The sequence below is a fragment of the Corythoichthys intestinalis genome, chromosome 6, assembly GCF_030265065.1.
Source record: "Corythoichthys intestinalis isolate RoL2023-P3 chromosome 6, ASM3026506v1, whole genome shotgun sequence".
Lineage (NCBI taxonomy): Eukaryota > Metazoa > Chordata > Actinopteri > Syngnathiformes > Syngnathidae > Corythoichthys > Corythoichthys intestinalis.
The window spans coordinates 39365879-39382459 of NC_080400.1; the positions used below are offsets into that span (position 1 = coordinate 39365879).

Sequence of the window (16581 nt, forward strand, 5' to 3'; positions counted from 1 at the left end):
GGTTTTCTTCGAGACTGTGGTTCCAGCTCTCTTCAGGTCATTGACCAGGTCCTGCCGTGTAGTTCTGGGCTGATCCCTCACCTTCCTCATGATCAGTGATGCCCCACGAGGTGAGATCTTGCATGGAGCCCCAGAACGAGGCAGATTGACCGTCAACTTGATCTTCTTCCATTTTCTAATAATCGCTCCAACAGTTGTTACCTTCTCACCAAGCTGCTTGCTTATTTTCCTGTAGCCCATCCCAGCCTTGTGCAGGTCTATTATTTTATCCCATATGTCCTTACACAGCTCGTTGGTCTTGGCCATTGTGGAGAGGTTGGAGTTTGTTTGTTTGAGCATGTGAACACGTGTCTTTTATACAGGTAATAAGTTCAAACAGGTGCAGTTACTTCCGGTAATGAGTGGAGAACAGGAGGGGTACTTAAAAAAGAACTAAGAGCCGAATTATTTACTAGTTGGTAATGTATCAAATACTTAGTTCATGCAGTTAAATACAAATTTATTATTTGAAAATTATACAATGTGATTTTCTGGATACACTGTATAAACAAATGGCGAGTCAAATTTTACGTCGGATGTCGAAAAGATCGTGTGTTGAAGTGATCGTATGTCGAGGTACCGCTGTATAACTAAAATTTATAGTATTGAAATTGCGGTACTTCACACTTTGGTGCAAAGATTCAAAATGATCTCTCCCTGTCTTTGACAGACATCCAAGGAATGGAGGGTAGCCACTTCCAGGAGATGAGCTCCAAATGTAACATGCTCCTGGACCCATCCAGCTTCAGCACCGAGGACATAACGTCTCCATTTGACATCCCACGGACTTCCAGCATAGCCAAATCCAAGCGGCCGTCCGTCTCTTTTGCAGAGGGCACCCGCTTTAGTCCCAAAGAGAGGCGCGGCTCAGCTCAAGATACCGCTTCTCTGTCCGGACACCCTCGCAAATCCAAGTCCACTCGGGGTGGTGCTTTGATCCATTCCGTCAGACCGGATGAGGAAGATGGAGATGAAGCAGAAGAGAGGGAAGATGGCATAGAGATACAGGTGACAGACCACCAAGATTTCAGCGGCGAGGCTGTGGACCAGGATGAGGATAAAAAGTCTACCAATATGACCCGAACTGCCACAGGACGAAAATGCACCATGTCCAACACGGTTGCCCAGCAAAAACTGTCAGTCCTTTCTGCTCCAGATCATCATTCAGGCGTTTCAAGCAAGGTCACCACCGTTTATGTGACGGTGGGCAGGGCGGGGACGAGCTCAGAAGGCCCTGTTCAAGCCATGTTAAGGAGACTCGGAAGCCTCCAGAGACAAAGAGAGCAGGATCCTGGCAAAAGCAAAACTAAGGATGCCGAAGCTATCTCCAAACCGCCCAGGAGGAGACTAGGGGCACGGAGGAGTGTGTGGGAGCAAGGCGGGCCTTCAGGAGCTGAGCCTGCAATCGCTAAACCCGTGAGGAGGAAACGCGCTTCGCGAAATACCCCTACTGACACGGGGTCGACAGAGAACATTCCTCTCAAAAGACCGCTCTCGTCCATTTTGAAGAGTGTTCCGGAGGGGGCTTCGGGTGACCTCCCAGACAGAATACAGCAATTTGAGAGCAGTGAGGCACTAACTGAGAGTAGATACCTGACTGTGGGTCCAGCAGGGGACGCTGCCGCTCTTATTAAAAGTGGGAACGATGAACCATGCTATGAAAACGTTATGATTACACATTCGTATACCTCAAACACAAACGCATAAGGACTACGACTCTGTTAATGGGGGCTTATGGTGTATACTGTATTTGAAAATTTAACATGCATGTAAATAATTAAAGTAGAATATACATAACACACATGTAAATATTTTATATTTTCTATCAGTATCTATCAGTAACATTATATACTGTATACTACAATAGTTTTAACTATAGTTTTCAGTATGTAACTGGGTTAGACACTTTGGTCGTTGTACATTGGTGCTTCCATCGATGGAAAATTTAGACTAAAAATAAAAACTGTTGTTCAATTCTCTTAAATGTCACCACAGTGGTTAAAGAATGGTGGGACTATAAAATGTCTTCATTCGTCACTCATGAACAATACAAACACCTTTTAAGTTCATTTATTTATTTATTTCTAAAAGGTGACCGAGTCCTAAAAAAACAACCACGCTCACCTAGAAGTTTGATTGTCATAATCAGCAAATAAACACACAAGACACTGATATGTTATTAAAAATGTAACGAAAAGTTGACTAAGTTACTTATTGAACCGGAAAATCGTATCCCACCAAAGTGGCTTTGTAACGCATTAATTATTACACTGAGGGTGTCACGTATTGTATACTGTATTGGTTCATGGAAACAAAAACAAAAAAAGGAAAAAAAGTGAGCATAAATTATCTGTAGTTGTGTAAATTACAAATACTACAATTGCAGGTGGTATTAGTCTTTTAAATGTTACATTGAGAAACAGAACTTCTGAAGGCTTTACCTTTGCGTTGTACTATGACGAAACGTTGGTAAACAAAGTAGGTCAAGTAGACTTTGGACGTAAGATCATATTCGCTCAAGCTGACAAGCAAGCTGGTTATGTGTTATACTGATATCATCTGACACAAATCCACAAATGATTTAAACTACTTCTTCTCGGCTCCTGTTGTGTCGGAGCACCCAAGCCAGTACTTGGCGATGGATCTGGGATAGGGAGGCGAGGCCGGGTCTACTCTCTTGGTGCTGAGGTCGACTCTGTAGTATTTATCTGCACAAGACAGGAGGGAATGCGACAATTTTAGGATCATTATTGCACAAACTTTTGTTACTGTGGTGCTGCTTCTATGTTAAAACGTGACATTTAGTCTGTAAAAGATTATGTTGACAGCTTTAAAGCTGTTACTAGAACACGGAAATACTAATGTCAGTCTGTGGACCATTAGACTGCAGGCATAATGTTTTGATCATAAAACTTTCATGAATTTAAAATATAATAAAGAGTGAAATCTCAAAAGTCAAATGGGATTATAACACCAAAGTATATGCAACAATACCTCCTCTAAAGAAATAGACGCTCTGTACGGGCAGACGCCTCCAGTACGGCCTGTCGTTCCTGTATCTGGAGTCGTAGTTGCCTCTGTTGTTATTCCTGTAGCCGTCTCTGCGCCTGTCCTGGTCCCAGTCCTGATCCCAGCGCCTGCTCCAGTCACGTCCCAGTCTTTCTTCCATTTCCATCCTCCTCTCGGCCAGCCTCAGGCCCATTTCCATCCCCCTCTCCGCAAACTGCTGGCCCATGCCCATGCCCCTCTCGGCCATGGATTCCCAGAAGGGCGATCGGTTCCATCTCCTTCGCCCCCACTGTTGACCGTACTGTTGATTGTACTGCTGGCCATACTGTTGGTACTGTTGATATTGTTGGTACCGGTCCCACTGTATGTCCGGCTGTAGCCGGCGTGGGGGGACATACAGTCGGCCAGCCATGACGGCATCCACTGGTGACTTAAGACCCTTCCAGTCTCTGTCAATGAAACGGTGATGGCTGTGATGCTGGGGCACTGAAAAAACATTAGACAAAGAAATCAGATTAACTATGCTACCTAATTTTCATTTGAGAAATCTCAAAGCGCACACCAATGTTAATCTTTCAATACTGTTAATATGCCATTGAGCAAGGCACTGGAAACAATGCATTACAGCAGTGGTTCTGACTCTTCTGATACTTTTTACACCTACAGTGGTATGAAAACGTATCTGAACCTTTTGGAATTTGTCACATTCCTGCATAAAATCACCATCAAATGTGATCTGATCTTTGTCAAAATCACACAGACGAAAAAACAATGTCTGCCTCATAGATTTCACAATATATAACATATAATTTTGAAGTCTATGTCTGCTTTAACTAAAACCACCCAAACATGTATAGGTTTTCATTTTTTAATGAGGATAGTATGCAAACAATGACAGAAGGGGGAAAAAAGAGTAAGTGAACCATCATATTTAATATTTTGTGCCCCCCGCTTTGGCTGCAATAACTTCTGCAGATCAGTCTGGTACATCGATCAGAACTAATGTTGGCCCATTCTTCTTCACAAAACTGCTGTAGTTCAGTCAGATTCCTCGGATGTCTGGCAAGAATCGCTGTCTTTAGGTCATGCCACAACATCTCAATGGGGTTCAAGTCTGGACTTCGACTTGGCCGCTCCAGAACGTGTATTTTGTTCTTCTGAAACCATTCTCAAGTTGATTTACTTCTGTGTTTTGGATCATTGTCCTGTTGCAGCATCCATTCTCTTTTTAGCTTCAACTGTCTGACAGACTATCTCATGTTTTCCTGGAAAAAATCCTGATAAACTTTTGAATTCATTCTTCCATTAATGATTGCACGTTGTCCAGGCCCTAAGGTAGCGAAACGGCCCCAAATCATGATGCTCCCTCAACCATGCTTCACGGTGGGGATGAGGTGTTGATGTTGGTGAGCTGTTCCGTTTATTTTTTATCACATGACGCTGTGTGTTACTCCCAAACAATTCAACTTTGGTTTCACCAGTCCACAAAATATTTTGCCAAACTTTTGTGGAGTGTCCAAGATCCTTTTTGCGAACATTAAACGAGCAACAATGTTTTTGTAGACAGCGGTGGCTTATAGTTGATGAGTGCACAGAAATATTGGACTGTGCCAGTGATTTCTGTAAGTCTTTAGCAGACACTCTAGGGTTCTTATTTTTTTTTTTTACCTCTCTGATTATTCTGCGCTGAACTCTTGGCGTCATCTTTGGTGGACGGCCACTCCTTGGGAGAGAAGCAACAGTGCCAAACTCTCCATTTGTAGACTACTTCTCTGACTATCGATTGATTAACATTCAAACTTTTAGAGATGGTTTTGTATCATTTGCCAGCTTTATACAAATCAACAATCCTTGATCGCAGGTCTTCAGCCAGCTCTTTTGACCGAGCCATGATGCACATCAGACAATGGTTCTCATCAAGGCAATTCTTACCAGATGTGTGTTTCATAGTGGGCAGAACAGCTTTAAACAACTCATCAGGGATTGGGCAGGAACCTGGCTTAAATTGTTTTGTAAAAATTGGTTTCAATTGCTTTTTAAGTCTCCTTTGACGGAGGGTTCACTTACCTATTTTTTCCCCCCTCTGCCATTGTTTGCTTGTTATCCTCATTACAATATGAAAACCTCTAAATGTTTGTGTAGTTTTAGTTAAAGCAGACACTGTTTTTACATCTGTGTGATTTTGACAAAGATCAAATCACATTTGATTGTGATTTTATGCAGAAATGTGGGAAATTCCATAAGGTTCAGATACTTTTTCATAGCAATGTAGCACCACCACGCAAAGATAATTTACTATATAACACTTCAAAATTTAAAAGCATGTATTATGAACTATGCCTAAAATTTGTACGTATAAAATGTGAGAGGTACAGTATTATTCAAAAAGTTTTAATATTGCAAGGAAAAAAACAATTAACTAAAGTCCAAAATTTTACATGGAAACTTGAGATGACAAAAAAGTCATAATTTCACAAGTAAAAACATATTTTTCCCAAATGATCATTTTTTAAAACAACACCCAGAAAATGAAGAATGTAAAGAATTTAAAAGCTAAATACAACTGAACTGTAATTGGACATTGGTTGTTTTACATACCACTATAAAGAGCCCGTGTACCAAAAGAGGTACTCATACCACAATTTGAGAATCACTGTATTAGAGTACTCACAGTCTGAGAAGAGATCACTTAAATATCTGTCATAGTTGCTGGCGTACATGTCGGTGTAACGGCTGAACAACATGGATGGTGACCTCTCAGACATCGTGACACACTCCTCATGGGAAGGCTGGTGCAAAAACTCGTAGATGTAATACTGATCCCCTATTGTTGATACCAAAAACAGGCAATTTATTGAGCAGCCCTGTTTGGTATGATTGCAAGAAGCTCATAAAAACCTGCTTCACCTTTGAAAAAATACACCTTCTCTCTGCCATTGTGGCTGTGAGCTGGGAGGGCAAAGGCAGCATCCACATGATCTGGAATATTGTCAAAGCCCACACTGATATCACGAGGGTAGTCTTGATCCAGCACGCCATTGTCAAACCTCCAGTACTGGTTCCCCTGTTTGGATTTAAGCTCAATGTGAATTCTTTTCCGTATACAGATTTTACCCTATTTTAAAATTCTGCTTAGGTCAGCGCTGCTTACCTTAAACATGTATGTCTTTCCGTGGCAGTTGACCCTTGTAAAAGCAGCATCAATTGGCCCACTGATGCCCCACACGTCCTTTATGAGTTTGGGATATCCAGGAAGCACTGTCTTTTGGTCCAGCTCAAAAAAGTACTCGCCTGTTAAAAACACAGACAAGGACACCAACTTTAAACTCCATTTGGACTGACAAGTCAGGTCAGGCAGTGAAGGCTTCGACTTTGGACAAACATGATGCAAAGGATCAAAATTTACGTACAAGCAAACAAACGACATTTCTTGTATAATCTGTGTGCTCCCCAGGTAATTTATTCCTGATAGCCCATTCCTATTGGATTACAAGAAAATACACGAGGGTCATTTTGACCCACTTATGGATTTGGAGTAATAATACAAAAACTACAATTTCTTAAAATGTTTAAAAGCTATGTGAAATATATAAATGGAACAATATCAAAAGTGTTTTTGAGGAATTCCTGCAATATAAAATTATAACAATTTTTAATTCTGAAAATATTTCAAGAAAACAATGTAACTGGCTTGATTTTTTTTTTCTACCCACGTAAACATCTAAGAAAATGTTAACCCTGGGAGTACAAAATCCTCGAAATTGCCAAAAAAGCAACTGACTGAGACATGCAGAAGGGACCATAATTACCGCCCGAAACACACTACGACATGTGACGACATGCTTTGTGTGCAGGCATCAGTAGGTGGGTAGAGTAGCCAAAAATTGTACTCAAGTAAGAGTAGCGTTACTTCAAAATATTATTACTCAAGTAAAAGTGGTCATCCAAAAAATGTACTCAGGGACAAGAGAAAAAAATATTTTGTTTGTTTGTTGGTTTTTGTGAAATGTTTATTTTGTGAAAAGTATACTCATGTAATGAGTAACGTTGTGAGTAACTGTTTACATTTTTTTTTTTTAAACAACGCTATTTTTTTTCGCAGCACAAAGTTATCTATATGAACTATTGTTACAATGATACTGTACAGTAACCCATTAAATAACCCAATTAAGCCAAAGAAATAAAGAAAGAAAAAAAAAAGAATTCTGGCAAAAGAAAAAAAAATTAATGAAATGAAGCATTATTCGTCCAAAGAGCGTGAGTGCCTTCTAGTGGAGAAAATAGTTCCTAGTTTGAATAGTAAATAGTTCCTTCATAGTTACTATTATGAAATTAAAAGGATCATATGTTCAGTTTTCCCTGGTAAATCGGTGTCAAATAAAGACTGGGAGAGAGGTTAAAATCTGCGCTTTCGAGTCATGTTGAGGGCAGCGCTCTATACTTCTTTCTTTTTTACAGTGCTTTAAAAACGCCACGTGATTGAACAGGCTGGCGTGATCATAGAACGGCAAGCTTGCATCTGATTGGGCTATTGTAGTCATGTGAATATTGTTGCGGCGTCTGATTGGTGAAATTAGTAGAGGTACTCTTGGCATCGCTGGAAAAAAAAGAAATAAATCTAATATGTAGAATAAAGAGGAAAAATGTAACGAGTCCTTTGTAGCCCAAAGTAGCAGAGTAAGAGTGGCGTTTTTTTCTTCACAAATGTACTCAAGTAAAATTAAAAAGTATGGCTTAGTAAAACTACTCTTACAAGTACATTTTTCTCAAAAAGCTACTCAAGTAAATGTAACGGAGTACATGTAATGCGTTACTACCCACCTCTGGCAGGCATGTCACTAACACAGTATGTTCACCTATAAGACGCATTTGTTTTTGCGATATGCACAGCTACTCAAAAAATACGGAACCAACAAAAACTCCTTAATGGGCATCACGCCCTGAAGTGGGAACGTATGAAATTTCTCTTAACACATTCAATTTGTTTTTTTACATTATTTCTCTTATACTAGGTTTCACAAAAACTTTAGTTGTTGACTCACTTTCGCCACTTCACGCCTCATGATCATAGGTAATTGTTCATGGTCAGTGTGTGTGGGTAGATTCCTCTTCTTTCATGTCTTATAGGTAACACCCTTTTTTGGCAATTAGGGAATTCTTTCCCTTGGGATTGTTAACAAGCATCAAAGCTGTGACCTGGTATGGGACATGAAGGTTGAAAGGAACTGAGAACCAGTGGAGGAACATCCGAGCTTTTTCAAGCACGATTGATCTTTGAATGATAATGAACACCAGCAACAATCAAAGAAACATTTTTTTCTGACAACATCATCATTGATCTCTCAAGATTTTAATGGTTTGAATTGGAAAAAATATAAGGTGTGTAGACTCACCTCTGAAGGCAAAGATGGAGCCATTCTTCAACTGCATGAATGAATCAAAGGGTCTGCCGCTGCATTTCTCAGCGTCAGGGTCAGGAGCTGCAGTGGTGCCAGTTGTGGTTGCAGGTATCATGGGGGTTGTGGTTGTCTGGGCATTCTGGACATAGGTGCTACTCTGTGGTTTTGCTGAAGACAGGATGGTGGCTCTTGGAGGGGCTGCTGGTAAACTGACTTCAGTGTCATTAGAGGGTTTCACTGATAGTGGGACGGTGGGTCTCGGAGACCTCGGTGGAGGTTTCTTCATTTCTAATGTGGCTGCAGGTCGCTGTTGCGGTTTGTACGCAAAGTCCAAAACAGGCAACAGAGTGGGACTGTTGACGGGCGCTTTACGTGCTGTTAGCGTGGTGCTTTCAAGATAATCGTCATCTTCTGCTAACTCAAATGTGTCCCCACGAGCTAGGAGGAGAGAGAGTAAAAGCTAGCGTTTTAATTATTCAATATTTTAGCTTTGCGCAGCGATACCACAAGAGGGGATTCTTACTCATCATGCCACAAGTGGCCTCAAAATCAGCGCAGCAGCTCTTGTAGTACTTGCACATGGTGTCACATTGGCACGTCTTCTCGGAATCGAAGCCATTCTCGCAGCGGCCCATGCATGACTCTTTAACGAAGAAAAGTTAGCATTCTACAGAAAATAAATGCACACATGTTAAAATACTGAACCACTGTCCTCTAATTTGAACAAAAACAAGGACATGAAAAGTCGTTTGGCTCTTCTTCAAATACCTAATATTATACAGTCCATTGGCAGCAGTCTCGGATATTTCTATAGAACTTTTCAAAGTAAACACACAAAGTACTTTGTAGTAATAGAATGGTAATACATTCACAAAATACAGAAAAACAGATGTTTTCATTTTAGTATTAATACAATAAAATCCAACGAGTATGATGCTGTAAGCTCGGAACACCAAGTTTTACCCAGTTTCTCTCATTCTTCATCTCACTAGAGATTTTTCCATCTGTATCCAATTTAAGGTTACACAAGAACATTCACAGACTTGTCCTCGAGTTACTCCTTTGTTTTCCTTGCAGCATGTTCAGGATCATCGACTGGTTGGAAGGTTCAATTTTGGCTCCTAGTCCTTATACTGTCGAGCAGGTTTTTTTTGTATCTACAGTAGTATTGCTTTGCTGCATGAATCTTTGCCTTGATACCTTCAAAAGTCTTCACCAATATTGTCCTTTTTTTTTTTAAATTGAGAAAACATTTTCTCTGACACGTCTGTAGAAATGTCTTTTTTGCAAGATATCTTTAATTTTTTATTTCTTTTATTGCTTTTTTTCCCCCCATCAAAGGCAGTACGGAAATTGTTTTCCTTCTGTAAGGTTCTCAACACAGGAAAGCACTAGTGGTAATAGAGGGACTCGCATGTCATTGTTCCCTAATGTTGACGCTGTGCTTGTCAGGATCTTCAGTGCAGTTTTGTCTCTCAGAAATGTAGGACATTATTTCTGACGTGTATTAGCAACAATTAGACTGATTCAACTGCAGCGGTTCCTTTGTTAGGTTGCAGAAAAAAAAGTCAATCACGTAAAACAGGATCAACTTAAGCTCAATTTTGCTTGAAGACTGGAAAATTGAACACATTTTATATTTGTTTTGTTCAATTTTTAATGTTTTTGAGACCCCAAAATAACAAAACTGTCTTATTATGAAAGTTAAAATAATTAAGTTGATCCATCAATTCATTTTCTATACTGGTTATGCTTGTTCAGGGTGACTCCAGCATGCACTGGTGGACAGCGGATCACCAAGCACATGCATATAGGGACAGACAACCATACACTCTCTCTTTTGACAAACTACTGCAAACCTGACTATCCCAGCTGGAGTTGGACAAGAAACAAAGTACACTAGCCAATTGCAGGGAAACACATAATGTCCTCTATATTTGAAATTTACTATTGCCTATTTGAAACATAAATATAGATCCCTGTTTGTACTCACCGTCTGCTGCTAAAATCTGAGTGACAAGACCAAGGAGCAGCAAGACCCGCAGCCTCATGTTTCCTCTGCAGTGGGAGAGGACAGAATGAGACCAAAATGATAGACCGTGTGCTCTCAATCATTGGAAACATGTGTCAGTCACCCCACTTCCGGTGTTTGCTTTTGCCAAGTGTCCTGCATTCTTTCTACATGGGCAAAGAACAGACAGATACAGTGAATGAGATCAATACAAAAAGAACATTTAAGCAACATGTTAATGACTTCAAATCCCGTATTTTAATTTAATACTCTATGGGTTTGTGTATGTTTTGATTTCACTCAGGCATCATTTACAGTACCTGTTGGTTTTTACTAAGCTCTTAAATCAGACCAAAATTTTATTTGCATGTTTTGCACTCAGTGTGATAATGAGGATGGAGTTAAGTGACAAGAGTAACTATGTTCCAATGTGGATGATTTATTTTTACAGAGCAATGATAATGAATCATTCATATGTTTAAAAGTGACAGTTTAATATGAATGCACAGAAGTTCGTACCGTATTTTTGCCTGGTAACAATAGCAGGGCTTTCGTATTATTTATCCATTCATCTTCCGTGGCGCTTAACCTTACAAAGGTTGTCGGGGTGCAGGAGCCTATCGCAGCTAACTATGAGCAGTAGGCAGGGTTCACCCTAAATTGGTTGTTAACCAATCACCAGGAACAACAAGACAAACAACCATTCACACACACGCACGCACACGCATACACTCTTACCTATGTGCAAGCTGGAGTGTATAGTCAGCATACCATGCATGTTTTTCGCACAGGGGAGGAAACCTTGGTACCTGGGGAAAAAAATGCTCTGGAATGAACATGCAAGGTCCACACAGGAAGTCAATATCCTGGGATTGAACCAAGGGTGTAGGTTTGCATATGAACGGTAGGGACATAAGACTACCAACTTTTCAGGATGCTCAAATTGTCTCCACCAACTACTAAGCAACCTCATTTCCACTATATAATGAGTTCAGTTATATATGTACAGTAGGTAATTTAAATCGTCTTCCGATATGCATGTTTGTTTGGCTGCTGACTTACCCCCCCCCCCCCCACACACACACACACAGCCCAACACAGACAACATGTCGACAACATGCCGCCTCCTCCGCCCCCTTTGATGAGGAGAGATATTACATTTTTTTGTGGCCAGCAGCAGCCACTGTAAGTAATGTAAAAAGACATCAATGGTGTGGAGGTGGGGAACACACCACTAATTTTGCTACTGAAAGTCTGACCTGCATCAGAGTTAGCATAACATTAAGCTATGTGAACTTGCTAACATGCAAAACTTGGGTAGGAAGCTGCTTAAAGAGAAGTATACTCCTGTATGTATTTTCTACTGTTAAGGTTAATTAAACCGTCAGAAATGTAGGTTTACACCCTTCTCACCCAATTTTCATTTTTATTTTATTTTGGTGGTCTTAAAGCAGCCCAAATGAGTTTTATTTATTTTTTGTAGGATTTGGCTGTGCTTGGGGACAAAAGCCGCAGTTTTTTACCTAACTAAAGACCACATTTTTATTTATCTTTGTTATTCCCTGACCAAGAGGTTTTTCAGTTGTACTTAATTTGTTTATTGAGACAGACAATGCTGAGTGGTCTTAAGACAAATGTTCATTTTTTGCATTGCTGTATAGTTAAGACATTAATAACAAGTTTGTTTTTACTATGAATATTAATATAATTTACGTTAAAATATTGCAATTTAAATTTGCAAATAAAACCCAGACCTTTATTCTGAAGGTTTTGAAAATCTTTCTTTAGTAGTTTTTTTTTTTTTCTTTTTTAAACAAAAGTTTGAATCAAACGGTGTATCACTTGAACCAATACACATAACAAATAGTACCGTAATTTTCGGACTATAAGCCACTACTTTTTTTTTTTTCTTCTTAAAACTGTCATTAGACCACCATAATTATGACATGACAGTATCATGGTCATTACTGAATGCTTATGACAGATGTCATTCAGTGTCATCCGGCTAATTATGTCACTAACTCTATGTCCAGCTCAGATCTTTTACATTCATTCAAAGGTGAGATAATTTGCTGGATGACACTAAATGACATCTGTTATAAGCATGAATTGAAGTTCCTAAATTAATGCTTAATTAAGTTCTTCACAGTAATTGAAGAAATAATTAGCTCAGAATATAAAATTTGATTGTTATTTACATCATTAGCACTGCAATGCATGCTAGGAGGCATGTTAGACGACAACAGTGTTTACAGCAGGTAGTAGCAGAGGTTGACTGTCTCCCCCAAGGGAGAAGTAATGGCCAACTGAAGCTTCTTGAAACAATGAAGCTTTGCAGCAAATTGATTCAAAGCTTCATGGTGGTTCATTTGGTCTTCTTACAGTCTTACAGTGGGGCAAATAAGTATTTAGTCAACCACCAATTGTGCAAGTTGCCAATTGCGAAGATTTGAAAGGCCAGTAATTGTCAACATGGGTAAACTTCAACCATGAGAGACAGAATGTGGAAAAAAAACAGAAAATCACATTGTTTGATTTTTAAGGAATTTATTTCCAAATTAGAGTGGAAAATAAGTATTTAGTCACCTACAAACAATTTTCTCCACCAGAGGGCACTCATGCTCTTTGAAGGAATGATGCTTCAGTTCTGCAGATTTTTTTTCTCTCGCCGGAATTCAATTATTTTTGTTGTATTTCTTTGGCTTAATGTGGTTATGTAACTGTTTGTAGTACAGTATAATAATAACAAAAGTTCATATAGATGAAGTTGTGCTTAGAAAAAATATACTTTTTAAAAATCAGAGATTGTGAGCAGTTAGTCACAATGTTACTCATTACTTGAGTATTCTTTTAACCAAATACTTTTTTACTTGTACTTGAGTACATTTTTGATGACCAATTATACTCTTACTTGAGTAATATTATTTTGAAGTCACGCTACTCTTACTTGAGTAAAATTTTTGGCTAGCTCTACCCACCTCTGATATATACAGTATATACAGTGGGGCAAATAAGTATTTAGTCAACCACCAATTGTGCAAGTTCTCCTACTTGAAAAGATTAGAGAGGCCTGTAATTGTCAACACGGGTAAACCTCAACCATGAGAGACAGAATGTTGAGAAAAAAAAACAGAAAATAACATTGTTTGATTTTTAAAGAATTTATTTCCAAATTAGAGTGGAAAATAAGTATTTGGTCACCTACAAACAAGCAAGATTTCTGGCTGTCAAAGAGGTCTAACTTCTTCTAACGAGGTCTAACGAGGCTCTACTCATTACCTGTATTAATGACACCTGTTTCAAACTCATTATCGGTATAAAAGACACCTGCCTATAACCTCAGTCAGTCACACTCCAAACTCCACTATGGCCAAGACCAAAGAGCTGTCGAAGGACACTAGAGACAAAATTGTAGACCTGCACCAGGCTGGGAAGACTGAATCTGCAATAGGTAAAACGCTTTGTGTAAAAAAAAAAATCAACCTTGGGAGCAATTATTAGAAAATGGAAGACATACAAGACCACTGATAATCTCCCTCGATCTGGGGATCCATGGAAGATCTCACCCCGTTGCGTCAAAATGATAACAAGAACGGTGAGCAAAAATCCCAGAACCACACAGGGGGACCTAGTGAATGACCTACAGAGAGCTGGGACCACAGTAACAGTATCAGATCAGATCAGTAACACAATGCGCCGCCAGGGACTCAAATCCTGCACTGCCAGACGTGTCCCTCTTTTGAAACCAGTACACGTCCAGGCCCGTCTGCGGTTCGCTAGAGAGCATTTGGATGATCCAGAAGAGGACTGGGAGAATGCTTTATGGTTAGATGAAACCAAAATAGAACTTTTTGGGAGAAACACAGGTTCTCGTTTTTGGAGTAGAAAGAATACTGAATTGCATCCGAAGAACACCATACCCACTGTGAAGCATGGGGTGGAAACATCATGCTTTGGGGCTGTTTTTCTGCAAAGGGAACAGGACGATTGATCTGTGTAAAGGAAAGAATGAATGGGGCCATGCAGGGGCGGACTGGGACTAAAAAGCAGCCCTGGACTTTGACTCAGCCCAGCCCACAAGAATCGCTATACGAAGGGAGACACAGACCCCCGGGGGCATGCCCCCGCGGGGAGAATTTTTTTCTTTTTACATTTTATTGTAAAATGCATCAATTTCGTGCACTTTGAGAGAAAATGAAGAAAATGTGTCTAGACTGTGACTGTCTGACTTGGGGCGCTCAAAGTACTGCAAGGCTGATCCATTCATTTTCTGTACTAGCTCTATGATCAACCTGAATAAACAAATGAAAGAATTTATTTTTCAAAGCAAGTTTTATGTATCCAATTGATTATAATATATCTCTATATGTCTCTGTCTATAAAATGACTTCATTGTTTATGCCATAATTCAGTGGTCTCCAAACCATTCCACATAGGGCCGCAGCGGGCGCAGGATTTCATTCCAACAAAACAAGACAACACCTATGCACCAATCTGATGTCTTACAAGTGTAATCTTTTGATTGCAGTCAGGTGCTGCTTGTTTTAGCCGAAACTTCATTGGTTAAACTGTCGGTACTCGATCATTTGAAAAAAAAAAAACAGGCCCCACAGCGGCCCTTGAGGACCGGTTTGGAGACCCCTGCCATAATTAATCTTGCCATACAAATAATAAATTTCAAAGAAAATACAATAAACATTTCAAGACAAATCCTGTATACATAACCATCATTGGAAAGTATTAACCAGAAAACAAAACGATATATAAATTATTAATAATATATATAACATCAATTTAACTACCTAAACTTTAAAGTAAAACCATTCATTTTATTAATATTTTGTTATATTTCTTCTGAATTAATATTGCTGCTGCGTGTGCATACGTTGTTTTACAGCTAAAATATTTTTCTTAGGAGAGTGATAGTAGGACTAGCATACTGTAACTTGACACGATTGTAAACGGGTACATGGGCTAGCTGGCACTAACTCTTTAATTGTCATTTATTTCATTTAAAATGTAGCTACCAGGTGGATAACAATTGCCAGTATACCGAGCAAGTAACCCTCTTGATCCCTACTTACTTGCCCTGCGCTTGTCTGGGGAACTTCCATATCATTACCCCCCTCCCTCTTCTTTTCTCTCTCCCTGCACCGGCTGCAAGTCAGAGCGGCTGCCGCTCCCACACTCACCATCGTCGGGGGCTGGGCTGTTGACTTGTTACCCGACGTGGCCGTTGCAGCCAGACTGCTGCTTGCGAAAATATTTGTCAATTTATGACATTTTAATGCTTGGCTCTCCAGTTTCTTGATTTTTTTCTCCCTAACCTTCGCCGCGCCACCCCTTCTCTTTTCTTTTTTTGCCACCACCATCCATATTGACGCTCGTCGCTATTTTGCTTCCACAAGGAACCAATGAACTCTGTGCTTTCATCGTTCTTCTATCAGATTGGCAGTGCACAGCCAGGCGCATTGCTGCCACCTGTCGGATTGGATGCGAACTGTAGATAATCAGAGGGTAGGGGGGGATAAAAACAGTGATGTATAATGAATGGCGGCCGCCGGCCGTCCAGGGCACCGGCCGTTCTGTGATCCTCCAGAACCCACAGATTACCAGTCCGCCCCTGGGGCCATGCATCGAGACATTTTGAGTTAAAATCCCCTTCCATCAGCAAGGGCATTGAAGATGAGACGTGGCTGGGTCTTTCAGCATAACAATGATCCCAAACACACAGCCAAAGCAATAAAGGAGTGGCTTTGTAAGAAGCATTTAAAGGTCCTGGAGTGGCCTAGCCAGTCTCCAGATCCCAACCCCAAAGAAAATCTGTGGAGGGTGTTGAAAGTCCGTGTTGCCCAACGACAGCCCCAAAACATCACTGCACTAGAGGAGATCTGCATAGAGGAATGGGCCAAAATACCAGCAACAGTGTGTGAAAAGCTTGTGAAGAGTTACAGAAAACGTTTGGCCTCCGTTATTGCCAACAAAGGGTACATAACAAAGTATTGAGATGAACTTTTGGTATTGACCAAAAACTTATTTTCCACCATGATTTGCAAATAAATTCTTTAAACATCAAACAATGTGATTTTCTGTTTTTTTCCCCACATTCTGCCTCTCATGGAT

At 40.0% G+C, this 16581-nt stretch overlaps 2 protein-coding genes across 4 annotated transcripts in view; one reads left to right on the forward strand and one right to left on the reverse strand.

Annotated features, from left to right (window-relative positions):
- scarf1 (scavenger receptor class F, member 1) overlaps positions 1-2195 on the forward strand; it is a 25783-nt gene extending 23588 nt beyond the window's left edge. For both annotated transcript variants that reach the window (XM_057839738.1, XM_057839739.1), the window contains one exon: positions 710-2195. In XM_057839738.1, coding sequence (XP_057695721.1) covers positions 710-1746 — 1037 coding nt within the window. In that variant the 3' untranslated portion in view covers positions 1747-2195. The remainder of the gene's footprint in view (positions 1-709) is intronic.
- vtna (vitronectin a) lies at positions 1973-10557 on the reverse strand. 2 transcript variants are annotated; one of them, XM_057839740.1, is made up of 8 exons: positions 10441-10557; positions 8971-9090; positions 8442-8885; positions 6200-6339; positions 5956-6112; positions 5720-5872; positions 3034-3534; positions 1973-2747 (listed from the first exon to the last, which is right to left on the reverse strand). In XM_057839740.1, exons 1-8 carry the CDS (start codon positions 10496-10498, stop codon positions 2626-2628), a joined length of 1695 nt encoding a protein of 564 aa, XP_057695723.1. In that variant the 5' UTR covers positions 10499-10557; the 3' UTR covers positions 1973-2625. The 2 variants fall into 2 exon arrangements, with proteins under 2 accessions (XP_057695723.1, XP_057695724.1); XM_057839741.1 differs by having other exon boundaries at positions 8971-9114; positions 10441-10499.
- Between the last annotated feature and the right edge of the window lie 6024 nt (positions 10558-16581).

Coding starts and splice junctions, on each gene's coding strand:
- vtna (XM_057839740.1), bottom strand. CDS start 10,498: ATGAGGCTGCGGGTCTTGCTGCTCCTTGGTCTTGTCACTCAGATTTTA. Junction 5,873..5,955: donor GAAGGTGTATTTTTTCAAAG/GTGAAGCAGGTT, acceptor TATCAACAATAG/GGGATCAGTATTACATCTAC. Junction 3,535..5,719: donor AAGTGATCTCTTCTCAGACT/GTGAGTACTCTA, acceptor ATGTTTTTTCAG/TGCCCCAGCATCACAGCCAT.